At 41.1% G+C, this 23518-nt stretch overlaps 1 protein-coding gene across 5 annotated transcripts in view; it reads left to right on the top strand.

Annotated features, from left to right (window-relative positions):
• The window catches only part of UBR5 (ubiquitin protein ligase E3 component n-recognin 5), a 140599-nt gene continuing 117737 nt past the window's right edge, over positions 657-23518 (top strand). For 4 of the 5 annotated variants that reach the window (XM_018058327.1, XM_018058326.1, XM_018058328.1 and 1 more), the window contains exon 1: positions 657-1298. In XM_018058327.1, the coding sequence (XP_017913816.1) occupies positions 1237-1298 (62 nt within the window). In that variant the 5' untranslated portion in view covers positions 657-1236. The remainder of the gene's footprint in view (positions 1299-23518) is intronic. The other variant, XM_018058325.1, reaches the window with a different exon arrangement.

Below are 23518 nucleotides of genomic sequence, written 5' to 3'. Positions count from 1 at the left end.
ATCAGGAAATCGGTGGAAATTTCCACATTTTGTCTTTGTGTGGATACATGATGGTGGCGGTTGCGTGGGGGTGGGGGGTGGGATTGGGGAAATCAGGGTGATAAAAAGAAGTTGCTGCAAAGTCAGCTCTATAATCCTACGACTGGACCTTCTGGAAAGGCCCTTACATAACTACCTTACTTCTCCAATAAAACGCTGTCCGTTTCTTGCCCCTTAACAGATTTCTACACTTCCACTTTAAATATAACTGCGGATGTGAAGGACGAGAAACAACAACAGAAAACCCCTAAGGGTCCGCAAAATAATTAGGGCTGCCCCAAGAGAAATCAGAGCGCGAGACTGGAGGAGCCCCTGTTCCCTCCCACCACCACCGCGCCGGGGACACACACTTAGCCTCTCTCCCGGACTCCCCGCCCCAGCCGGCTCGCCCCTCCGCCTCATCTGTCCCGAACACGTGCTCTCCGGAACACTCACTCGGGAGCGAGCCCACCCCCCCGGGGGGGGGGCCGGGCTCGGGAGCCGAACGGCCCAATCGGCGCGCGCCTTACAGCGCCGTGGCTGAGCCGCCCAATCGGCAGGGCCTCGCCGCCCGTTTCCCGGAGCCCCGCCCCCTCGCGGCCGTGCCCCACGCCCGCCGGTCTCCTCCCTCCTCCTCCTCCTCCCGTTCGCCCCTCCCCCTCCGCTCGGGAGCGGAGCCTGCGAGACGGAGAAACTGGGGCAGAAGTGAAGATGGCGGCGGCGGTGCTGGTGGCGGCGGCGGCGGCTTCTTCTCGCCAGTGACGCGCCGAGCGGGCTCATTTCCCTCCCCACCTCCCTAGTCCGGACCCCGTCCGCCGCCGGGACCACACACCGGCCCCACAGCCCGCAGCCCGTCCCCCTCCCCTCCTCAGTCGGGCCCCTCTCTCCCGACGTCCGGCTGCCGGTGGCGGCGGCAGCGGCGGCGCGCCCCGGGTCCCGGCCGCCGGCCTCGCACTCCTGCGCCCTGTCGCTGAGGGAGCGGGGTGGCGTGTTGATCCGCCCTCCTGCCCGCCCCGCCGGACCGCCGCGCCTCGGACACACGCCCGGCAGGGAGGCGGCGGCGGCGGCGGCGGCCCCTGCGCATTTGCTTCTCTCATTTGGGGACCGGGAGGCGGCGGCGGCTGTGGCTGTGGGTTTTGACGAGGGGAAGGGGTTCGGGGGTGGGGGGAGCCGAGCGGGAGGGGGCCGTCCTCGAGAGGACGACGAGAAGGAAGCACCATGACGTCCATCCATTTCGTGGTTCACCCGCTGCCGGGCACCGAGGACCAGCTCAATGACAGGTAATAGGGCCGGCGGGCGGGCCGGCCGGCGGGCGGCGGGGGGAGGGGCGCCTCCCCGCCCTCCCCTCCCCCACGGGGCCGCGCCGGACCGGCGGCCGGTGGGGAGGGCGGGGGTCCTCACTGCCCCCCGGCTAGGCCCCTTCCGGGGCAAACTTCTGGTCCCAAGGGCCGGGGCCGCGGGGTCGGGGGGGTGTGGGGGGAAGCGAGCTGTGGACGGTGAAGCGCACTGCACCCTCTAACGCCCCCCGGTCCCCCCGCCTCCACGGAGGAGCCGCGTTCAACTCGGTGGGGGCGGCGGGTGGGTATCCAGCTCCCGGTGCGGGGAGCTTCATCACCGCCCGGGCCAGGCCCGAGGAATCCATATTAGTCAAAGTTGAATTGAGACAGACAATGCGGATGGGGGATGGTGGAGGTTGAAAAAAAAAAAAAAGAGGGAAGCGGAGAAGCCGGGCGAGGGGCCCCGGGGTAGGCTGGGTTCGCCCGGGCTCCCGGGAGCTGTGTCCGGTGGGGTGGTCGGACCGGCGGGGGCCTGGAGCTCCCGGGGGAAGGGGAGGCGGGGCGGGGTGGGGTCGGGGGACCTGGGTGGGAGAAGCTGATTCCCTGCAGATCGCGGGTGGGGTGGCGGGAGGGAGGAAGCGCCATGATTATTGTTATTATTATTAAATTTGAGCCCCTGCAGTGAGGTTTGCCGGTCCGGGGAGGGGATGAATTTAGGCGAGGGTGGGGGGCGGGGAGGGAAGTGGATTGGGTTCCCTTTGCTCTGTTTTCTCTGGAAACGGTGCTGGCAGCTCCTGTTTCCCAGTCCCTGTGGTGCGAGCTTTTTTGTTTCCTTTTTTTATTCTAATGATAGTGTTTTCCTGAGTTGTAATTTGACAGCTGAAAACCGTGCGTAGAGTCAAAGGAAAACTCTTACGTTTGCAGTTCGCAGTGCTGCTTTTCTTAACACGCTGTAAATTTCTGGGATGGGTTTTGCTATGGGCGGAGGAGGCATTATGATTTTTTTTTTTTTTTTGGTCTTTCATAAGGAGGCTGTTTTGACTCCGGATTCCTCCCCTTCCCTCCTCCACCGTTCCCTGCCAGTTTAGGATATTGAATTGCAAGGCCGCATGCTCTCAGGGAACTGAGATAAAGCAGGAAAAGTTCCTTCACTGTTGCAAAACAGAGATTCCGAAAAGGTTGAGGGAAACCTCCATTAGGCAAGGCTGAGAATCTAGGACTCAGATCGAATGATGGGCTAAATGTTTTACAGGGTCAGAAAGTGGGGCATTTGAAGTTTCTATCCCAACACTTTCTCTGCTCTCTCTTCCTCATAAATATAGAAGGCCGTCAGGGCCCACGTTTAGAAGTTAGATATGATTTTTGTTAAGTGACCGGGTGACATAAATTGCATGAAGCCCTGTTTGTCATGCACTTCCCTGAGGGAGGAAGAGGCCTAACTTGCTGCTGAGATACCGGCCTCTGTTTCGGGGTATCTAACTGCCTCAGGTGGGGCGGACAGCCTTTCAATCCGGGAAGCTGGAGGCTTGGTTTCTGGCATTGGGTTCGGATTTGTCTAATCTTTGCTGTTGTAGCCATATTGTATTTCACATGTTTGTAGAACTTTTGGAATACTTTCTCAAAATACTAATCATTTGGAGTGGTCACATAGTTCTTTTAAGTACGAAAATAAGTTTTAAGTCATTTATTTTATAATGCAGTCTTACTCCGATTTTATTTCATTACAAATCTTTTGTTAAGACTTTTACATAAGGTTTTTTTTTTTTTTGGGTAAATTTTAGAACCAGGCTAGTAGTGAGGATAGCTGTACTGTCTGTCATTCATAGAATCCAGTTGGGCGTGCTTGTGGGGGAACTTGTTACATTGCACCAGAAGAGACATACACGGTGTATTTTTTATACTAGTCCTAACTTTATATACCAGGAATCCTAACTAATTTACTCAATTGATCATGCATGCCAAAACCTATTTTGCGGTTTTGTTAGGCACTTTAAATAATTTTTGAGCATTCTTTTTTCAGCTAGTCTAGAAATTTACATGTATCCTTTTTAAAGCTACCTTTTCTTTTTTCATTCTTGGTGTAAACAAATAATCAGCTTTGACTCCTGTACTCTCAGTATACAATATTGAGACTATTTGGATCATTTTCAGTTTTCATGAGAAATAAAGACAGGTGGTTTCGAAAATGAGACTGTAAAATATGTGCATCAAGAATGTAGTAGATATTAAAAAAAACAGCTGTAGATAAAATTTTAGGAACCTGTAGTTGTATCTCGTAGCAGTAGAATGTCTGGTCTGTTTTATGAAAGCAGCATTTGAAATAGTCATGCTTTCCAGTTTTGAAGTAGTTGACTTGTGGAGCTGTTCTGTGTCTCCCCTTCAGAAGAAGATCCTGTATGCATACCTTGTCGCAAAATACTAGATCAATCCTTTGCTGCATTGTTTAAGGGAAATCTTTCCCCACAGGAGACTCTTTCTCTGGAACCTTTTAACTTAACTAGAATGAGCCCAGAAAACTTTTGCCTTTAGATAAAAATCTAACAAAATGATAATTGATAGTTTTGGTGAAAAAAAAAAAAATATATGTATATATATATATACACATAGACGTTAGTATTTACCCGAAAAGCAGTAAGATTGGACTGGCAGCATGGTATTGAAAATAAATTGCTTAGTCAAATAAAACGCCTCAAAACACCAATATTGTGCTGTACAAATAAAGTTTTCTATTTAAAATGGCTGCATCCTATTAAAAGTCGTATATTTTGTTTAGTGTAGAAATGTGATGTCAGCATTTAAAATGTACTCAGTATTAAAAAAAAATCTGATTTTTTTCCCCTCTGTGTTTTTTCTTTTTTAGCAGGAGGAATAAAAGAAGCAGGCAAAACAAAACAAATGGTAAACAGAAGGCAGAATGATACTAACAGGGTGATGTGGAGGCAAAAAAGCTAAAGCTGAAAATTGTTGTTTAGTCTCTAAAGTCAAGTCTGACTCTTTGCCACTCCATGGACTGTAGCTCACCAGTCTCTCTTATCTATGGATTTCCCAGGCAGGAATACTGGAGTGCGTTTCCTCTGTGTTTTTATGCTTGTTATTTTTGTGATGGGCTTCCCAGCAGTAAAGAATCCTGCCAGTGAAGGAGACATGAATTCGATCCCTGGATTGGGAAGATCCTCTGGAGAGGGAAATGGCAACCCACTCCAGTATTCTTGCCTGGGAAATCCCATGGACAGAGGAGCCTGATGGGCTACAGTCCATGGGGTTGCAAAAGAGTTGGACGTGATTAAGCACGCACTCATGCATTTGTGTGACAGTCTTGGTATATTGGGTTAACATCTTTAATTATTGGCCCTGGGAGACCAAATAATGCAGTAGTTGAATACAGATGGGGATGGCTAGGCATTCCTAGAGCCTAGGATATTGGTTGTGGATTTCCAGAGTGATTACAAGGTCCCTGGTGCAGAGAGCTGGCCCCTCAGCAAATATTCTTTGTATGGAATTGAAACCGCTCAGTGCTCAGATACTTGTGTGACATTTTGATTTTCTTTCTAGCAAATTCCTTGAGTTAGTGCTATGTTCCTGCTTAAAACATCTCAAGAAATAATCAGCAGTAAAAACCATACCAAGAACATGGTACTGCATTTTGAGATTGAGAGGCGAGCTGGAAGTGCAACTCAACAAATCCTGGGAAGTGCCGAAAAGTCAGTAGACCATTCTTTTCACATATGCGCTGGAAAACCAGGCCTGAGTTTACTGACTTTATCCAGGGTACTGACAGATGAGAGCCACATGATGGGTCTTCTAATTTTTGAAGTCCAGGTCTCTTCACTGTCCCACATGGCCTGTATTCTAGGAAATCTCTGCTTTCTGAGGTGTCCCAGCCTTTGTGCAGCCACCTGTCTTAGAGTTTTGATTTCTCCTCCCCAGTGCCTCCCTCCTGCACTTCAAATTGATTTAGGCCTTTTGTCAGAGCGCGGAACCTCTTAATGCTCTCCTAGTACTAGGTCAGGAGAGGCCTTTTAAGGTGATATGTGTTCCTGAGACTAGTCCCTGTCTTGAATTACTCTTTGGGATGCAGGTTGGCTACATTGCAACGCAGTGCACGTTGTTGGTCTGGATGTGGAATTTTCCTGTGAGCTTTGCTCTTAGGCATTATAATGTGCTGTGTGACCAGAAACAATCTGGGTTGAGACTGTTACATTGAAAAGGTTTTTCTCCAAGGAGCTCCCCCTTTAGAAGCTATAAGGCTACAGAGTAAGGTAGTGTAGATAGGAGTTTAAAATTAAGAATTCCTAAATCTGGTTTGTCTCAGCCCTGCTAGTTATTAACTATGTTGTGGTAGGCGAGTCGTTTAAGCACTTACAGTCTCATTCCCTGCCGCTCCTCCCCACCCCTCCAGACTCAGTTTCTAAGTCAGGTATAGTAGTACCCTTGTTGGTGAAGAATAGTTGAGATAGCAGGTGGGAAAGCACAATATTATAGGTTCTGTGGAAAATATTATAAAGAGATAGTTACTTTTTACAGCTTTTACATTTTGTCTGGTTTCCGAATAGGAAAACAGGCACTAGAGGAATTGCACTAGAATATCCTTAGCATTGAGTGCAGAATCCAGACTGTTAGTCTTAGACCAGTGGTTCTCAATTGGGTGTACTTCCCCCCGCCCCCCCCCCCGGGGGGATGTTTGCCGTGTTTGGAGACATTTTTTGGTTGTCCCAGTTGGGGCATTGTTACTGGCTTCTGGTTGGGTAGACATCAGAGGTGGTGCTCACCACCCTGCAATGCACAGGACAGCCCCACAGTAAAGTATGAACCTATCCATGATGTCAGTTGTGGTGAGGTTCAGAAACTCTATCATAGATCATCTTGAATATATACAGATGTAAAACTAAAGGGAAATTTATGAAAAATTCAAGCAATATAAGTTAGTCTCAAGACATGACTTACTTAAATTGAAATTAGTTGAAAAGAAATAAAATTAACAAGTCAGTTCCATAGTAACAGTAATCACATTTCAAGTGCTCTGTACCCACATGTAGCTAGTAGCATGGTATTGGACAGTGCAGATTCAGAACAGTGCCATGATCACTGCAAATTCTGTTGGGCAGGGTTGACACAGAAAGAGCTTTTTGCACAATACCTGGCATTTAGTAAGTGCATCTTAGTTTATTAGGAACTGTTGGGTTTTAAAGACTCAGCCATATCCTCATCCCTTCAGTAGGATCCAGAAAAGAGGCCTGGGATTATGTGGAGCTGAACAAAGATTGTGGTGGGTAGAGGTTATAATAGTTGAAAGCTGCCTAAAGTTTCATTGTGCTACACCAAAAAAACACAGTATTAGGGTGGAATAGAGCATCACGTCACCAAACCAGTGGGAAATCTGACCATTTGATTATTGAGATAGTTACCTAGAAACAATAATACTAGAGTGACTTTACTGAGAAAGTCCAGGCAAGCCTCAAAAATGATTAAGTTGTTTAAGGAAAGTAAGATTAAAGACAGGGTATGGAATAGCCAAACAAAAAATTGAAAATGAAAACAAGGGAAGATTAGTTTTATAAATCAAAAAATCAGTGAGTAAATTGTAGGTCTAGGAGTAAACAGATACTTGGGAAGGCAACTACATAGTACACAGGAGTACAACTAGGAATCATGGGATGAACTTTAGAAAAGGTGAGGATTTTTCCTTAACAATTAACAATATTTAGGAAATAGTCTTTAAAGGAAAGTTTAGTCACTGAGGACTGTGTCAAATTACACGTAAGTAGATCTTGCAGAGTGTATTGAGGGGAATAATCTTATGTGATAGGAGAATGTATTTATGTCCTTGTGCCCCATTTTCATCATACATACACTAGGCCCTTGGTATCCATAGGTTTCATATCCACAGATACCAAGTGCTAACTATTTGTACTAGTTATTTTATAAAGGGACTTAAGCAGTCAAGGGTTTTGGTACCCGCCGGGACTCTTGGAACCAGTACCCCTTAGAGACACAGGGCCAACTGTATTTCTAGTTAAGAAAACAAACTCTAATTATAGTCTGTTTCTGTCATTTTGACACCTTGGCATTCTGAGCAAATGACAACAGCCTGTCTCCTGGCTCACTGTAAATTTGAAATGTTGATTTGTTTTTATAATGATTTTTAAGTTTTATTCTGAAAATTATTTTTAAGCTTTTTATTATGAACTTTAAAACATAAACAAAAGTAAAGAGGATAGTATAGTGAGCACCCAATTTCAACAACCTGATTTAAAGTGTCTTCCCTCTTATTCCTTTCCCTCAGATTATATATTTGATATACATTCATTATATATCTCAAAGTTGAAAGCTTTAAAAAAATTATCTTAATCTCAGAGTTCAGTCTGTTTAGATTTTTCCTGTTGTTACATGAAAGCTTATTTTTGATGATTGACCTTTTTGTGATTTTACATAATAAAACCAATTAAATTTTAACATGTTATAAAATTTGACATTCTTAAGAGAAATTTGTTCGATAATAGCCTTAGATGGATAGGCAACATTACATTGGAAATATTCCTGACAGATGTTGTCACATCTTTAACCTCTAGTGTGATAACATTTGATCAGCAAGTTGCTTGTAATAATGATGGAAAGACAGAGTTCTTGAAAGTGGGGCACATTGAGGCAAAAGTCATGTGAAAAGTTTACTGCATTCTTCTAACTTAATATAGAGGTAAGACTTCCCTGGTGGCTCAGATGGTAAAGAATCTGCCGATGATGTGGGAGACCCAGATTCTATCCCTGGGTCAGGAAGATTCCCCTGGAGAAGGGCATAGCAACCCACTCCAGTATTCTTGCCTGGAGAACGCCATGGGCAAAGGAGCCTAGTGTGCTACAGTCCATGAGGTCACAAAGAGTTGGACACAACTCAGCGACTAACACTTTCATAGAGGTAAGATTACTGGTAAATTGAATTTAGCTATTAGAAATTATTCTCTAATGAGATCATATTTTATATTATTTTCTTGATAAGATCACTGTAGTGGTAATAAACCCCTTCAAAATGAGAAATATGATAAATTCTTAGGTAACTGTGGTTTCTGATATCCTCATTTTTGTCAGGATATTGAATAAAGTGTTACAAATTAATGTTACTTCACATGTAAATAAAAATATAAGCTTAAACAGCAAAGTAATGTTATTTGTTCAGTTTCCAGTGGTATCATTCACCTTAATAAAATGTTTCAACTTTCTCTATTCTTATTTAGTTTGTAACTCAGCTTTATTGAAGTTTAACTTACATACAGTAAAATTCACCCATTTTTAGTGTACAGTTTGAGTTTTGACAAATGTGTATAGTTGTGTAACCATTATTACAATCAAGATACAGAATATTTTCATGATCCCAAAAGTTCCCTGGTGCTCTTTTGCTTTCTGAGCCCCTTCTTCCCACCACGCTCCTGAAAACAGCTATTCTTTCTCTCACTGTAATTTGGCCTTTTTCAGAATTTCGTGGAAAAGGGATCATGTGTCTGGGGACTTTGCCTTAGCACATGTAACAGTTTTTTTTCTTTTGTTAATTATGGTTGTTGTTGTTTAGTCACCAAGTCGTGTCTGACTGGGACCCCATGGACTGCATCACACCAGGCTTCCCTGTCTTCATTATCTCCTGGAGATGGCTCAAACACATATCCATTTGAGTCAGTAATGCCATCCAACCATCTCATCCTCTGTCATCCCCTTCTCCTCCTGCCTTTAGTCTTTCCTAGTATCAAGGTCTTTTCCAATGAGTTGACTCTTCGTATCAGGTAGCCAAAGTAATGGAGCTTCAGTATCAGTCCTTCCAGTGAATATTCAGGACTGATTTCCTTTAGCATTGACTGGTTTGATGTTCTTGCAGTCCAAGGGACTCAAGAGTCTTCTCCAGGACCACAGTTTGAAAGCATCATTTCTTTGGTGCTCAGCCTTCTTTATGGTCCAACTCTCACATTCATGACATGACTACTGGAAAAACCACAGCTTTGACTGTACAGACCTTTGTTGGCAAAGTGATGTCTCTGCTTTTCAATACGCTATCTAGGTTTGTCATAGCTTTCCTTCCAAGGAGCAAGTGTCTTTTAGTTTCATAGCTGCAGTCACTGTCCACAGTGATTTTGGAGCCCAAGAAAATAAAGTCTCACTGTTTCCATTTATTCCTCATCTATTTGCCATGAAATGGTGGGACCAGATGCCACGTTAATTGTGGTAGTAGTATTTCATTGTTTGGATAATCGCTATGTTGTCATCTGTTTTCTAGCTGATGGAAATTGGAGCTGTTTTCAAGTTTTTGACTGTTAATAGTTTAAAAAAATTCCTTACTATTAAAAAGCATTCTCACTACAATATTGTAAAATAATTAGCCTCCAATTAAAATAAATAAATTTATATAAAAAATAAAAAGCATTCTTACACAAGATTCAGAAAACACAGTTTATAAAGTCTAGCAAGGGTGCCATCACTGGTAGTATTTGGTGACTTTCTGGTCTCTTTTTTCCTATACATGGATTTTTCTTTTAAAATATAGTTGTGATCATGCTGCATATAATTTTATGTATTTGAAATTTTTCTTGACTCCACAATGTTACATTATTTTTCATAGGAAAAAGCTACTCAAACGTACATTTTTCTTGATAGCAAATTTTCATGTTAATATATATATATGTATATATATATACACATATATAAAAGAGATTATGTAGTCTGGAATTTCATTAGTAATAGTGGTATTCTAGATCACCAGTTATAAAGATTATGACAGTGTCCAGTCTAGGGAGAACTGTGAATTGAATGAATAGATAGAATTTTATTTCCTTTTTCATCAGTTCAGGCCCCATTCTTTTTTAGTACAAAAGGAAAAGTGTTGAGAAACTACCATTTCAAGAAACTGGCTCTGCCCCAGCATGAATATGCCATTCCAGAATTCATATGACAAGGTGGTGTAGCTCTTTATGACCTGCTCTAAGACTTGCTCAGAGGCCTGGTGGAGGTTCACCTGAGTGTTTTCCTGTGGAGAAACAGCCTGCTGCTGTGATGTGAAAAGTGGAGGATGATGGGTTTTTGTAAGCTTTTAGAAAAAGCCAAATTTGAGATAAGGAAGTTAACTTGATGAAGAATGTCAAAAGAGCAGATATAATACGGTAGGGTTATTTTGATGTCTCAGTGATGAAAATAGGGTTTTATATGAAAAGCTTTGAGGGGAGGAGTATATGAACTTGTGTAGTTCATTGTCTACATTCTTCTCTTGTGGGAGTGACTTTGCTTCCTGTCCAAAGGGAATTTGACCTAGTCCAGTTGTTGCTCTGTGTCATCATCTGCATATGGAAACTTTAAGGGAAGCACCAGACAGGTGATTTTTTGTGTGTGCGTGCAAATTTAGTTTAAACATTCAGTCTCTTCGTATGCTTTTATTTTTAGTAGTTTTTAAACTTGACTTTAAACTTTTTCATTTTTAAACTTCATCTTTGAGAAGTCCTTGGGTGTTTTCCTTAAGTAACTGCATTTTTCTGCTTATCAGGTGTTGTGATCATTATAGATCAAGAATATTGAGGGGGAGGGAGTCCTTGGATGCTGTGGATAGTGAGGGAGTCCTTGGATGCTGTGGACAGTTGCTGTGGTGGTTCTTTAGGAGAGTATAGGAACTACTTTTTCTTTGCTTCCTGCAGTTGCCAGCAGGGATGAATCCAAATTGCTTCCACGTGTTTCTACTGATTTTCTGTTAGGTTTCTGTCACTGCCGAAGGGACACAGAACCAGGAATGGCTCTCTTCTATAGGGGAGGTTGGCGGCCCGTCGTCTGCAGGTCAGAGATGGCATGGGGGCTGATTTTGTTGGCAGTTGCTCATCTTTCTGCCACTTCGGAGAGCAGAGAGATACTGAAAAAGAAATACAACACCTGATTCCAGAGACAGGAGTCAGTGTGTCATTAGCAGCCTCCCCATACCATCCGGAATGATTTTGGTTTCATAAAACTCTGTGGAATGGTAGGGATTCTAGGCCAGTTGGTCTTTTGCTTTTCTTCTCCAGGGTCTCTTGATTCCTCAGAAGTCTCTTTGGAAATGTAAAAAGCTTTCAGTTGACATGAAGATTCAATCTTCTCTTTTTTTTTTTTTGTAAATTCAAGGGCATTCTTGAGGGGTGATAGCATTTATCTTTGAGGATGATATATTTAAAATCTTTTTTTTAATAGAAAGTTTTTCTGGCAATAGTGTTAAAGTTTTGTAAGTAATATAACCTAACCGGATGTAGTAAAAACATTTATTCTGGTAGCCTTTTCTGATTAAGAGGTTTTTTGATTTAAAGCAGTTTTTCTCATAGTATCCAAATGGACTGCCATCATCAGGAACAAAAAAATATGAAGATCCTGGTATAAAAGGCTCTTATCCACATTTCTTTGTTTTAAAATTCATCAATGACAGCAAAACCAGTCAGTCCAGAGGAAATCAACCCTGAATATTCATTGGAAGGACTGATGCTGAAGCTAAAACTCTTAATACTTTGGCCACCTGATGTGAAGAGAATACTCATTGGAAAAGACCGTGATGCTGGGAAAGATTGAAGGCAAAAGGAGAAGAGGCTGGCAGAAGATGAGATGATTCGATAGCATCATCGGCTCAATAGACATGAATTTGAGCATGCTTTAGGAGGTAGTGAAGGAGAAGGATGCCTAGCATGCTGCAGTCGATGGGGTCGCAGAGTCGGACACGACTTGACGGCTGAACGACGACGACGACAGCAAATAGGGCCAAACTTGCCAGTTCCTCACTGCCCCCAGCCATCCTTTCTCCATCAGACCATAGGTTCTCTAACCGTCTGTCTGAGGCTAGAGTAATTTTTGTTTGTTTTTCTGTTTTTACAAATGAAATTTAAAAAACTTGAAACAAGTTACATAAAAATCAGGTCTTCCCCAGAACTGTGAGACACTGAGAGGATAGCTTTTTAAAAAAGAATGCCAGTGCTCATAGGTTTACAGTCTTAGGGGAGTGACACTGACCCATGGGCGAGTAGCAAACTGTGACAGACTGGCAGAAGAGTTTGGCCTGTGTCAATATTTGCTGTGTGTTGCCAGCACAGAGTCGAGAACAATGTTAGGTGAGTTTCCCTTGTTCAGTAAATGTTTGTGTGCTTCTCAAATGTTGTGCTAGGCTTGGGGTAGCTGCACCAACCCTTCCTGGAATTTGGGTTGAGAAGCAGTTGGAACTTTTTCTAGCTCTTTTGGGAAAGTTTGTAGAAGAGTGAGGTGATAGGTTAGTGGGTCCTGGAGTGGCAACAGGTAGGTGGGCCATGTTTGTTGATTTATTTTTAACTTTTTACTTTGAAATAATTAGAGACCACAAGTAGTTGAAAAAATAATGCAGAAAAGGACCCATGTACTCATAACCCAGCTTCTCCCAATGGTAACATCTTGATTGTACCAAGTATTTTTCACATCCTTGTCAAAGTACTAGAAATGCAAAGATGTATTTTCTGCATATGCATTTTTGAGAAGTCTTTGTCTGTTAAGAAAATATAGATTAGAAGACACAAAAGACACAAAACTTGGTATTCTTAGATGATTTTGAATTGATGGGATATATTCAGTAGGCAGTCAGGGCTTCTCTGGTGGCTCAGACGGTAGAGTCTGCCTGCTCTGCAGTCTCCTGCACAGCGATCTTTGGTTCTGTCCCTGGGTTGGGACAGATTGCCTTGAGAAGGGAATGGCTACTCCAGTATTCTTGCCTAAAGAATCCCATGGACAGAGGAGCCTGGAGGGCTGCAGTCCCTGGGGTTGCAAAGAGTCGGACACAATTGAGTGGCTAACACACACACACACAGTAGGCAATCAGTCTGTTTTTGATACTATGATAATGGGATATAAATTGGAGGAAGCAGTTGGGGATTTGTTGGTTTGCGTGTGTGTCTGATACTAATTGGCTGTGTGACCATGAATAAATGCTGTAACTCTCATTTGTAAAATGAGAGAATTGGACCAGATTATTTAGGACTTTTCTGCTCCAGTTTCTGTGCTCTTAGGATTGTGATAGGGAAAAGGATTTTTGTATTGTAGAATGGCTCAGAGGAAGAAAGGACTGTGGGTCTAAGGTTGTCCATGGTTTCTTTTACTTAAATTTTGTTGATAAATGGAAAAAATAAAGAGGCAAAGTGGGAAGATTTTACTCTTTTGCTCAACTCAATGACTATTTAAATTATATACATTGTGATGCAAAGATGATGGCCTCTGCCCGCTTGGAGCTTTCAGTTTAATGGGGAAACAGGCATGTAAATAAAGAATTAAGTGCTAAGGGAGACTGTAAGTGACAGAGAAGAAGGATCTGATATTAAACCTGGTGCTTGCAAAAGGCTTTGAAGACAAGGTTTCGGGGTGTGGGTACTGGTTCAACCTCCATTCTCTTGAGCCTAAAGAGTTTTCATTTATAGTCATTGAAGATGCCGGTAGCAACCAGAGGTTCATCATAGATGTCTGTATTTGATACTGATAATGAGAGTTTAAATAGTAGTCCAGAACTGTCGAATTGTTTTGAGAACAGTTTACATAGAGACAGTGGGGTTTATTTTTTTTTTCAGTTGTTGTTGTTCCTTTGCTTTTTGTTTGCAAAAGATCTGTCTAGGGATTAAAAACATAAGAGATTAATGGCCCTTTGGGGTGTGAAAACAAGTTTCTAGTGTTTTGAATTAGTTGTGGAAGAGATATTGGAAAGTGGCAGGGAGGGTCTAGGGGACGCTTGAAGAGCTTATGTGGGGAGTCTGTGCTCCTTTCTGTTTGTGCCTACACAGGCTGGGCTTGATGCTGTCGCTTAGTCGCTCAGTTGTATCTGACTCTTCGCAACTCCATGGACTGTAGCCCTCCAGGCTCCTCTGTCCATGACATTTCCCAGGCAAGAGTACTGTGGCTGCCTTGAATGCTGCCAGGAGAGCAGTGTCGGAGCACAGAGAAACTTCGGAATGCAACCTGGTGTTCCCTGATGCTTTCATTGTTACTGTCATTTAAGATGACAATCTCATGTAGTACACTGCCAGTGAATATTTTAAGATGATGTATGGTTCTAGATACTCGTGATCAGTTTTACGGCCTTTACATTTCACACGGGATTTAAGACCTGAAGGTGAGATGAAATAATCAAAAATGCATTTCTGAATTTGGATGTATGTGCTTAATCTTTTAAGTTTTCTAATTTTTATCTGTTTTCAAAAGGTTTGTTTTGTGATAATGACATTCATTATCAAGTATTACAGTTCTTACAGTGTTATGTGTCTCTGAAAGACTTTGTGTTTGATAGGCATGCCCTTTTGGGGAAGGAGCTCTGAAAACTGAGAAGACACTAAATTTGGAGTCAGGAGACATTTGGTTCTTCTATTATCAGTCATGTAATCTCGGGCAAGTCATTTCCTTGCAGTGAGTTTTAGTTTACTCATTTGTAAGATGAGGGGATGGATGAATGTGACGTCTGAAAGTTCATCTCTTTGAGTCTGTGTGGTTGTTGGTCTTTAGATACTGTTTTATAAATTGTATTTAATATGTATTGGTCAGCTTTGCTCTTCTAAGATTTCATTTTTATTTCCTGCCTCAGACCTTCTGTTCTGTTCTTTCAACTCATTCTAATGGGTATCTAGAAGCAGTGCTCAGTTGTTTGAGTCATGTCTGACTCTTTGTGACCCTGTGGACTGTGGCCTGCCAGGCTCCTCTGTCCGTGAGATTCTCCAGGCAAGAATGCTGGGATGAGTTGCCGTTCCTTCCTCCAGGGGAGCTTCCCAACTCAGGGATCAAACCCATGTCTCCTGCATTGCATTGCAGGCGGATTCTTACCCACTGAACCACCTGGGAAGCCTCTATTTAGAAGCAGTGGACATTCTAAACTCTGAACACCTTGTTTGTTTAACTGGAGTGGATCTCTTGAAAATCAGCCCAACTCTTCTGTTCTGTTTTTTACTCCCCTCAATTTTTTAACTGATGGGGCTTGTGTATTTGATTTGACATGAGTAAATTTAATTAGTATAAAATTATGTTATCTTTTCATTATACTTTCCATATAAATTTAATGGGGGAAGGTTCTGGGTAGCAAAAGATTATTTGAAATAACGTGTGATAAAGCAAAAACTCATTGACGGCTTATACCTCCTGGGCTTGGGAGTGTGTGCTCACCTTTGGTTTGGGGTGGGCTGAGGCTTTTCTCTTTGGGGAGACTGAGCAGTCCTGCTACTTTTTAAGTGCTCAGTGGGAATTTATCTTCTGTTTTCTAAGGTACCTATTATGCTGTATGGTAGGCTATAATAATTGATCCTCCCTTTTGACTTGAGTAGATTACAAGTCTACTTGACTTTGCTGAGTAGAAAGTCATTTTTGAGATGTTCAACATTTTACATCAAGGAGGATTTTAGGATTTTCATATTTTACAGCTGAGGGAATTGAGTGCTAGCATGCCCAGATGATTAGTGAAGTGGCAGACTAAATGGTACAGTAATACAGTAGTTTATTGCTTTTTATTTTCTTCTTGGAATGGGCATGGGAAGTAACTTATTTTTCTGATACACACATACCTGTTAGTATATATATACACACATGCACACTTTTTAGTGTGCGTGTGTATATATATGCACATATGCAATTAAATATTAGTATGTATACACTGTGTGTATGTTTGCACATGTGTGTCATTAAATAGTATCTTATTGTTTAATTCAGCAGATTTTGTGGGGCTTCTGCTACATGCTAGTTCTAACCTTGGGTATATGGTGGTAGAGCTTAGTCTATGGTAAAAACAGGCCATTATAGTGCAGTATGATGATACAGGGAAAGACGAAGTAAAGGATTCCTCACCAAAGGCACATGGCCCAGTCTTGCAAAGAAGGAAAGCTTATGAAGGAGAAATGTTTAACAGGAGGACAGGATTCTGAAGATGGGGTAGGCTGAGGAGCTGGTGGGGATATACGTGATGTAGGATACGGCCTGGAGGACTAGAAGAGCTTCCTAGGTGGAAGGAACAGCATGTGTGAAGCCCCTAAGGTGAGAGAATGATCAGAGTAACTACATAGGGATGCACATCAGTTGAATAGTTTTCTTATATATATGTAGTGGGTTAGACATACAGCAACTAAACCAGTTCAGTGCAACTAAACGAGTTCAGTGCAACTAAACCAGTTCAGTGCAGTTAAGGGTGTGAATTCCATCCTAGTTTTGGCCAGCTGCTTGATTTTGTGGCTACAAATAGCACCCTTAAACCTCTCTCCAGCCAAGTTGTTGGTATTTATTAATGTTAATGGGAACAAACAAGCTTGGATAGGTGGTTTAGTTCAAATGCCTTAATGCTGTTGGGAAAATCCTGTAAACGGACCAATAATATCACTGAGATAAATAAAAGACTGCATTTTTCTGTGTTAAACAGTTCATGGTCTTAACCAGGTTAAAAAATAAAAGTTTCATAAGTGGTGAAAGAAAAAGACAGCGTGCTTGTTTACGGGTTAGGAGCGATTGCTTTGATGTCTTTTCAGTATGTTTTAGTGTTGTATATATTTCTGTGTGAGTATATATTATTTTAATAATAGAAAAAGAATAAATCCCTAGGAAAGTGTTTTAGTTAGCTATTCATGTAAAGCAGGAAATTTCACTGAAGTTTGTTTTTTCTTTAGAAACTTCTTACATGAAGTACAATTTCTTTGTGTAAAACTGAGCAATGATTCTACAAATAATTATTTTTAAAACTTGTTTTGAACTTTGATATTGAACAGAGCCATTAATATATGACATATATGTTATGTCATATATAATATATGTCATATATATGACATCAGATATATGGACATAATTTCTGACTTGAGTTTACAGAATATTTATTCACAGCCATGCCTCAAAGAAGTTGTATGTGTTGAAAGACTTTTGGATTTGGGGCTAAAGCTTACCATTTCCATTTTATATTCACATATCACCCAGGGAGAAGATAGGCAAAAACATTGTGATAAAAAATTTAAGCACTTTTTTCCTCCTAGTAAATTGACCAGAATTTTCACCATAATTTAACTATAAATGAACATGAAGAGAAATTCAACTTCATTTCATTCATTCATTCGTTATTAGTCAACAAATATGTACTGAGGGCTTGTTTTGGGCCAGATACTTGGGCTATATCAGTGAACTAAAGAGGCCAAAAGTCTTGCCCTTGAGGAGCTTACATTTTAGTGACACACTCTTTCAGTTATGAAACATTTCTTTTGAAATGTGTGGTGTTTAATTTCCATGTGTCACATCTATTTGAAATGTATTTCTGTTAAAAATGTAATCAGTTAGGAATGATGGGAAAGCCCACCAAATTATTCTTTGGGGTATCCCTAAATGGTTTCTTTAATATTCTCGTTATCCTGCAGAACCACTCTTTAAATTGTCCTTCCTTCAGTTTGAGCCTGTGAGTGCCATCCGGGGAGCTGAGTGATCATCTCTTTGAAGACAGGCTGATTGTGGTCTCTGCATTCCTAGTGCTTGACATATGTTAGTACATATTTTTGTTAAATTAATCTGAACTTCAAAAGTAAGCAAAATAAAGTACTTTATTTTAATAAAAATTAGTGTAGAACTGTATTCCAATCTCTAGAATAAGGAATGAATTTAGTGTATGGATTTTTTGAATGTACTGTTTTAGTAACATTGAAAGATACCACAGTATAACTTCACTTGACACCCCCTTCCTCCACCTTCCCCCCATATTTCTTTTCATGTAGGAGACCTTCCTTCAGTGAGGAAGTCTTGACTGTATATGTGTATGTAATTTTGGTGAGGCTGATATTCTTTTTCCCACCCAACATTCTATTGTAAACATTTTCAGATGTGCAGAAAAATTGAAAGAAGGTAACAGGGAGTTTTTACCTTATCCATTCAGTAATTGTTGTTTTGGTAATTATTTTTTCCAGATTTGCAGAATACACATGTATATATAAATGACTTTGTTGAGCTGTTTAGGAGTTGCAGTCATCATGGTGCTTTTTTAAATTTTAAATACATGGTGGACTTGCATTACCAACAATATGGATCTTCTTCTGTACAACCATCATTCTCACTTTAGAAAATTAACAAAGATTCCTTTATACCTTAGCTTTTCTCCACTTGTCTTTAAAATGTCTGTATACTTAGCTTAGTTTTTTCAAACCAGAATTCAGTCAAGGCCCATGCATTGTATTGGCTTCATTTGAATTTTGTCAGGAGTCATTAAAAAAAAATGGTGATTTTTTTTTTTTCCAAGGGCCTCACTTAATTATTGAAATACTAAAATTATTCTGTTTATAGCCAGTTTTTATGAACTTTTAATTTGTCTGTGTCTGTAATTTTCCTTTATCAGCAGTGTGTATTTTAATGAATTTCTCAGTGTTGCTTTCTGTAGATCTGGTGCAGTCATGCATTTTTGCAAGATTTGCAGTTTCACTCTGCACGTCTGGCATTGGATTACATTTTGTTTGTCAGGTAACATCCTATGATTAGCACCAGCTTGACTTCAAAAGGTGTGGGCGTTGTGCAGTTGTAAAACTTGCAGGGGTTTTTGGAGACCACTTTAATAAGAGATCAGTAGATGGTGAAGGTTTTGGCCTTGCCCACTTCTGTTTCCTTATGTGGTCTCTGAACTGTAGGAATGAGGACATGAGAACATTCTATCAGTATATGTTACTGGGTGATTACAAGGAGAGTTGGCTCGTCAACGTTGTATTAGTTACTAGAGTATATAGAAGTATAGAATTTTTATTGATGTTATGTAAAGATTGGCTTTTGAGAAAAGATTTACTATTAAGGTGAGTCTAAGATCAGCCCTGGGATTTCTTTGGAAGGAATGATGCTAAAGCTGAAACTCTAGTACTTTGGCCACCTCATGTGAAGAGTCGACTCATTGGAAAAGACTCTGATGCTGGGAGGGATTAGGGGCAGGAAGAGAAGGGGACGACAGAAGATGAGATGGCTGGATGGCATCACGGACTCGATGGACATGAGTCTGAGTGAACTCCGGGAGTTGGTGATGTACAGGGAGGCCTGGCATGCTGCGATTCATGGGGTCGCAAAGAGTTGGACACGACTGAGCGACTGAACTGAATTGAACTGAACTGAAGGTTAAATAGATTTATAAATAAGATAGGTGATACAAAACATTTAAGACCGTTGACAGGTGTATGTATATAAAGTTTTGGTTTTTAAACTTGGCACAGTTAAAGAAAACTGGTAGGAAGATTATCAGAGATGAGTAAAAAACGAGGCTTTATTCATATACTAGTGGAACTAGGACCAAAGAAAATGCTGAGATTTCTTTTGATCATCATTCTGGTTTTTTATTGTATAATCACTCCAGACTTAATGGTGTGAAACAGTGCTCATTTATTATTATTTCTGGCGATTGACAGTACTCAGCTAGGTGGTTCTTGACTAGATTTATGCAGCTGCTATCAGATGGTAGCTGGAGTCATTTGAAAGACTCAGATGGCTGGGATGTGGAATACTGATGCTTCTCAGGCATCTCTACCTTTGTGAGGTCTCCCAGGTAGTGCAAAGTTTAACAGACACTTGTCCCAAGAGATAGAGAGCCAGGCTAGAATGCCCTTTCCTGACATAGCTTTAGCAGTCATGCAGTATTTCTTCAGCCCAGATATTTGTTCAAGAAACAAATCATAAGGCCCATATTTAAAGGAGAAGGATTAGACTTCACCTCTTGATGGCATGAGTACCAAAGAATTTATGGGTTTTTTTTTTAAAAGACTACCACAACCATTAAAAACAATGATAAACTAATAGTAAAGTGTAATTGTTCAGGAGGAGATTTGGGTACATTGGAAGTTTTAGGAAAGGTTGATACCATGTATTTGACAACAGAAACAATGAAGATTTGATATTTATAGTGCTGGACAAAATGCATTTTATGGCAGTAGTAGCTGCTAGTGCACATAATATTTCCATACTGAAGTATTAAACTAGACAGTTAAACAGCTTAATATCATAGACCTCTCTCCAGAAATATCCAGGTCAGAATCATAAGGGGAACCAAGGTAAATGTATTTCTTTGACCTCACTGAAAGTGAAAGTGAAAGTTGCCCAGTTGTGTCCAACTGTTTGTGACCCCATGGACTATAGGCCAGAATACTGGTATTCCACTTAGAGTCAGGTGGTTGACTAGGTGCATTGTTTAGGAAATGTGAAACATTTGCTGTGTCCTGAGACTTTAAGATTGAAATGTGGGCCAGTGATAAGTTGTTCACTGTGACTGCTCAAATGCAGCGGGTATTTCCTGTGAAACAGAAATTTCTTAGGACAGAAACTACTCAGCTTTACCATCCCTGTGATTAGTCAGCTTTAGGACTGAATGTTTTTCTATATCCAGAGGCACATCTGTCTTGAAATGACTAGGTATTGCTGTAGAATCTATTTATTTTAATAATCATTTATTTGCATACCTACTACGTACCAGGCCTTGTACTAACTACTGCCTAGTTGCATTTAAAAGAAGCTTTACACAGTTTCAGAGGAGAGTTCTAAGTCTTTTGGGTAGGGTTATTGTTGGCATAAATGTGTAGGCTACCAGTAAGGTTAATATGAAGGTGACATCTATTTGTATGTAAAATTTGTTAGAAATAAATCTTGTTATTAGGTGTATTATTTGTGGTCAGTTTTAAAGTGATATTGGTCATGTACCATTTTTCTTGGTGTTTTGCAGTTTTTATTAAATGGAATATGTGAGGAAATTGCAGCAACTTTTGTGTGAATGTGAAAAAGAAAGACCCTGCATCTTATTTTTGTGCCTGCAGTACCTTTTGTTGTTTTTTTCTGTTTCGAGCCAGAAGAGGCTTTATTGTTGTTATTATAAAATGAAGATGTGGGGTTGGACAGTTTCTAAGGGCCTTCCCAGGACTTAAAAGCATGGAGGAGAGTGGGTGGCAGTTTTAGATGAGAAAGGTAGTAGGAAATGTCAGTGAAGTGTCAGTTTGAGTTGAATCATGTTTTGGACTTCCTGCAAGCCACGATTAAAGCAGTGGCTAAAAAATTAACTTTTATCATGTTACATCAGAGAGAAACTTTTTCTTAATCATGTTCTAAGATACATTTTTACTGAATCTTTTTTACATTTAGGGCTACTAAAAACCCAATGAACAGTGAATTTTATAGTACACACAGAAGTTTTCTTTATAACTAAAGTGAGCACTCGTAAAATCTGAAGTTATAATGAGAAATCCTTGTTTTGTGGAGGCCCTTCTATGGGAATTGAGGATTGTAACTTTCTGGGTTAGAATTATGTAATATTTAGAGGCTGATCTCGGAAAATTATGCACTTTGTTCATTTTAAACATTTTTAGCGTTGTTACTCCTTAGCCATGTATGAAGCACTGCATTTTGGAAACATCATCTCGTTTAGCAGCTCTGAGATGTTGGCAGCCTGGCAGCGCTGTTGCAGAGGCGGTTTGTGCTGAAGGCGTTTGAGCGTGGCTCTCAGGCCGCACAGCTGTGGGGTGGTAGGTCTTTGAGCACAGGCCCTTCCTTATTAAGGCCCATTAACAGCGTCTGCTGCAGAGGCTCGTGGGTTATGTGAACTGAAGTTTTAACATTTGTAGATAAAATCAAAGTGTCATAGTAAAGGACTGTGCTCCAGGATTTGAAGGCAGTACATTAATGTTATCTTGTGCCTGCATGAATGCAGCTTTTTCATGGCTTTGAGATCTTGATCCATTTGCAGAGGATGTAGGCTCTTCCTCCTGTGTCTTTTCTTCCCTCTGCCTGGGGTTTCATGGAGGAACGAGGGCCATCAAGTGACAGATCGTGTCTGTGTTAAGTGTGGAAACTAGGACTGTTGTTCATTTCTGAAGCCAGTATGCTGGTTCCTGTTGAGTCAGCTTTTGTTCCTTTCTCCATCTGGACACACTAGGGTGTGAGATGGTGGACTGGGGACACATTAGAATCATTACCATAGTGACAGTAAATCGTTTCCATCCTTGGTGTGTTGTTTGGCTGAGAAGGGTTGTGAACCCTTAGTCTCTGCTTTTGTGTAATATGCTAGTACCTTAGGTCAATCTGTGTGATATCTGTAATGTACTAAATACCCAGATGTGCAAAAGCTAAGTCACAGGTTTTTATCATTAAGGTGATTATTACTGTGTCATTAAAAAAAATAAAATAGAAATGTAAAAAGTAGGATAGCAGTATTAGAGACAAAGCAGTAAATGACTAATTGCTAAATTGAGCAGAACTGATAGGAAGTTCTGGAGAAAGTCAAACAAAGTGTCCGCTGGGCCGTAGTATCTTAATTACACTTTCTGTAGCTGCTTGATGTATAACTGGCTAGGATAGAGGTAATTCTAAATGTAATTTAGAAAGGTTGAGATAACCAGGATTTTAATAGATGCTGTGGATTCACATGATTTTTGAAGTACAGGTGAGCTAAGAAGTACAGTTTCATCCATGAACTTCAGTTTATGTCTAGTTTGTCTTTTGTATTAGTTACAAGATCTGTTTCAGATGTCTTTCAGTGTTTTTTAATGGGGTACAGCGGTCGATATTTGGAGTCATTCTTTGCTGTCTTCGAAGTGGTGCATGCATGCTCAGTCGCTCAGTTAGACTTTTTGTGACCCTGTGGACTTTGGCCCGCCAGGCTCCTCTGTTCATGGGATTTCCCAGCAAGAATACTGGAGTGGGTTGCCCTTTTCTACTCCAGGGGACCTTCCTGACCAAGGATTGAACCTGCGTCTCCTGCATTGCAGGCAGATTCTTTACCGCTGAGCCACTGGGGAAGCCCTCTTCACAGTGGTACTGCCTGCCAGTGGCTCTGGTCCCCAAATTCCTTTTCCACCAGTTACCTAGCAGCTCCTTTTCTTTCACATTCAGTCAGAAGTGGTAATGCCAGCAAAAAGAGCAGGAGCCTCTAATATTTTGCACCAGGCTCTGTACTAAGCAGATTGTATGCTATGGTACCCTGTTAACGTTCAGTGTGTAAGTAAACTTTACCATCATGGAAGTGAATTTATGGTTTATATTATTTACTGGATGTGTTGAGGGACTCAAGTCTTTTCTGGTATTTCAGATCAAAAATTTTGATTTAGTTTAAAGGTCAGGCTTTTAAGTTCTGATTGTTGTGGTTAGGTTTTTCCGGCCAGCTTGACTACTTTATATACTGTGGGCAAGCCAATAACTTGAGACACCATTAATAGAGTTTGAAAAATTAGGGTCAAGGCCCTTTAAACTTGCTGGCTTCGGGGAGAGCATGCAAGAAACTCCTGCACAAG

The sequence above is a fragment of the Capra hircus genome, chromosome 14 (assembly GCF_001704415.2).
Source record: "Capra hircus breed San Clemente chromosome 14, ASM170441v1, whole genome shotgun sequence".
Lineage (NCBI taxonomy): Eukaryota > Metazoa > Chordata > Mammalia > Artiodactyla > Bovidae > Capra > Capra hircus.
Note: the sequence above shows the minus strand (reverse complement) of the source record. Positions and strands in the feature narration are given on the sequence as shown.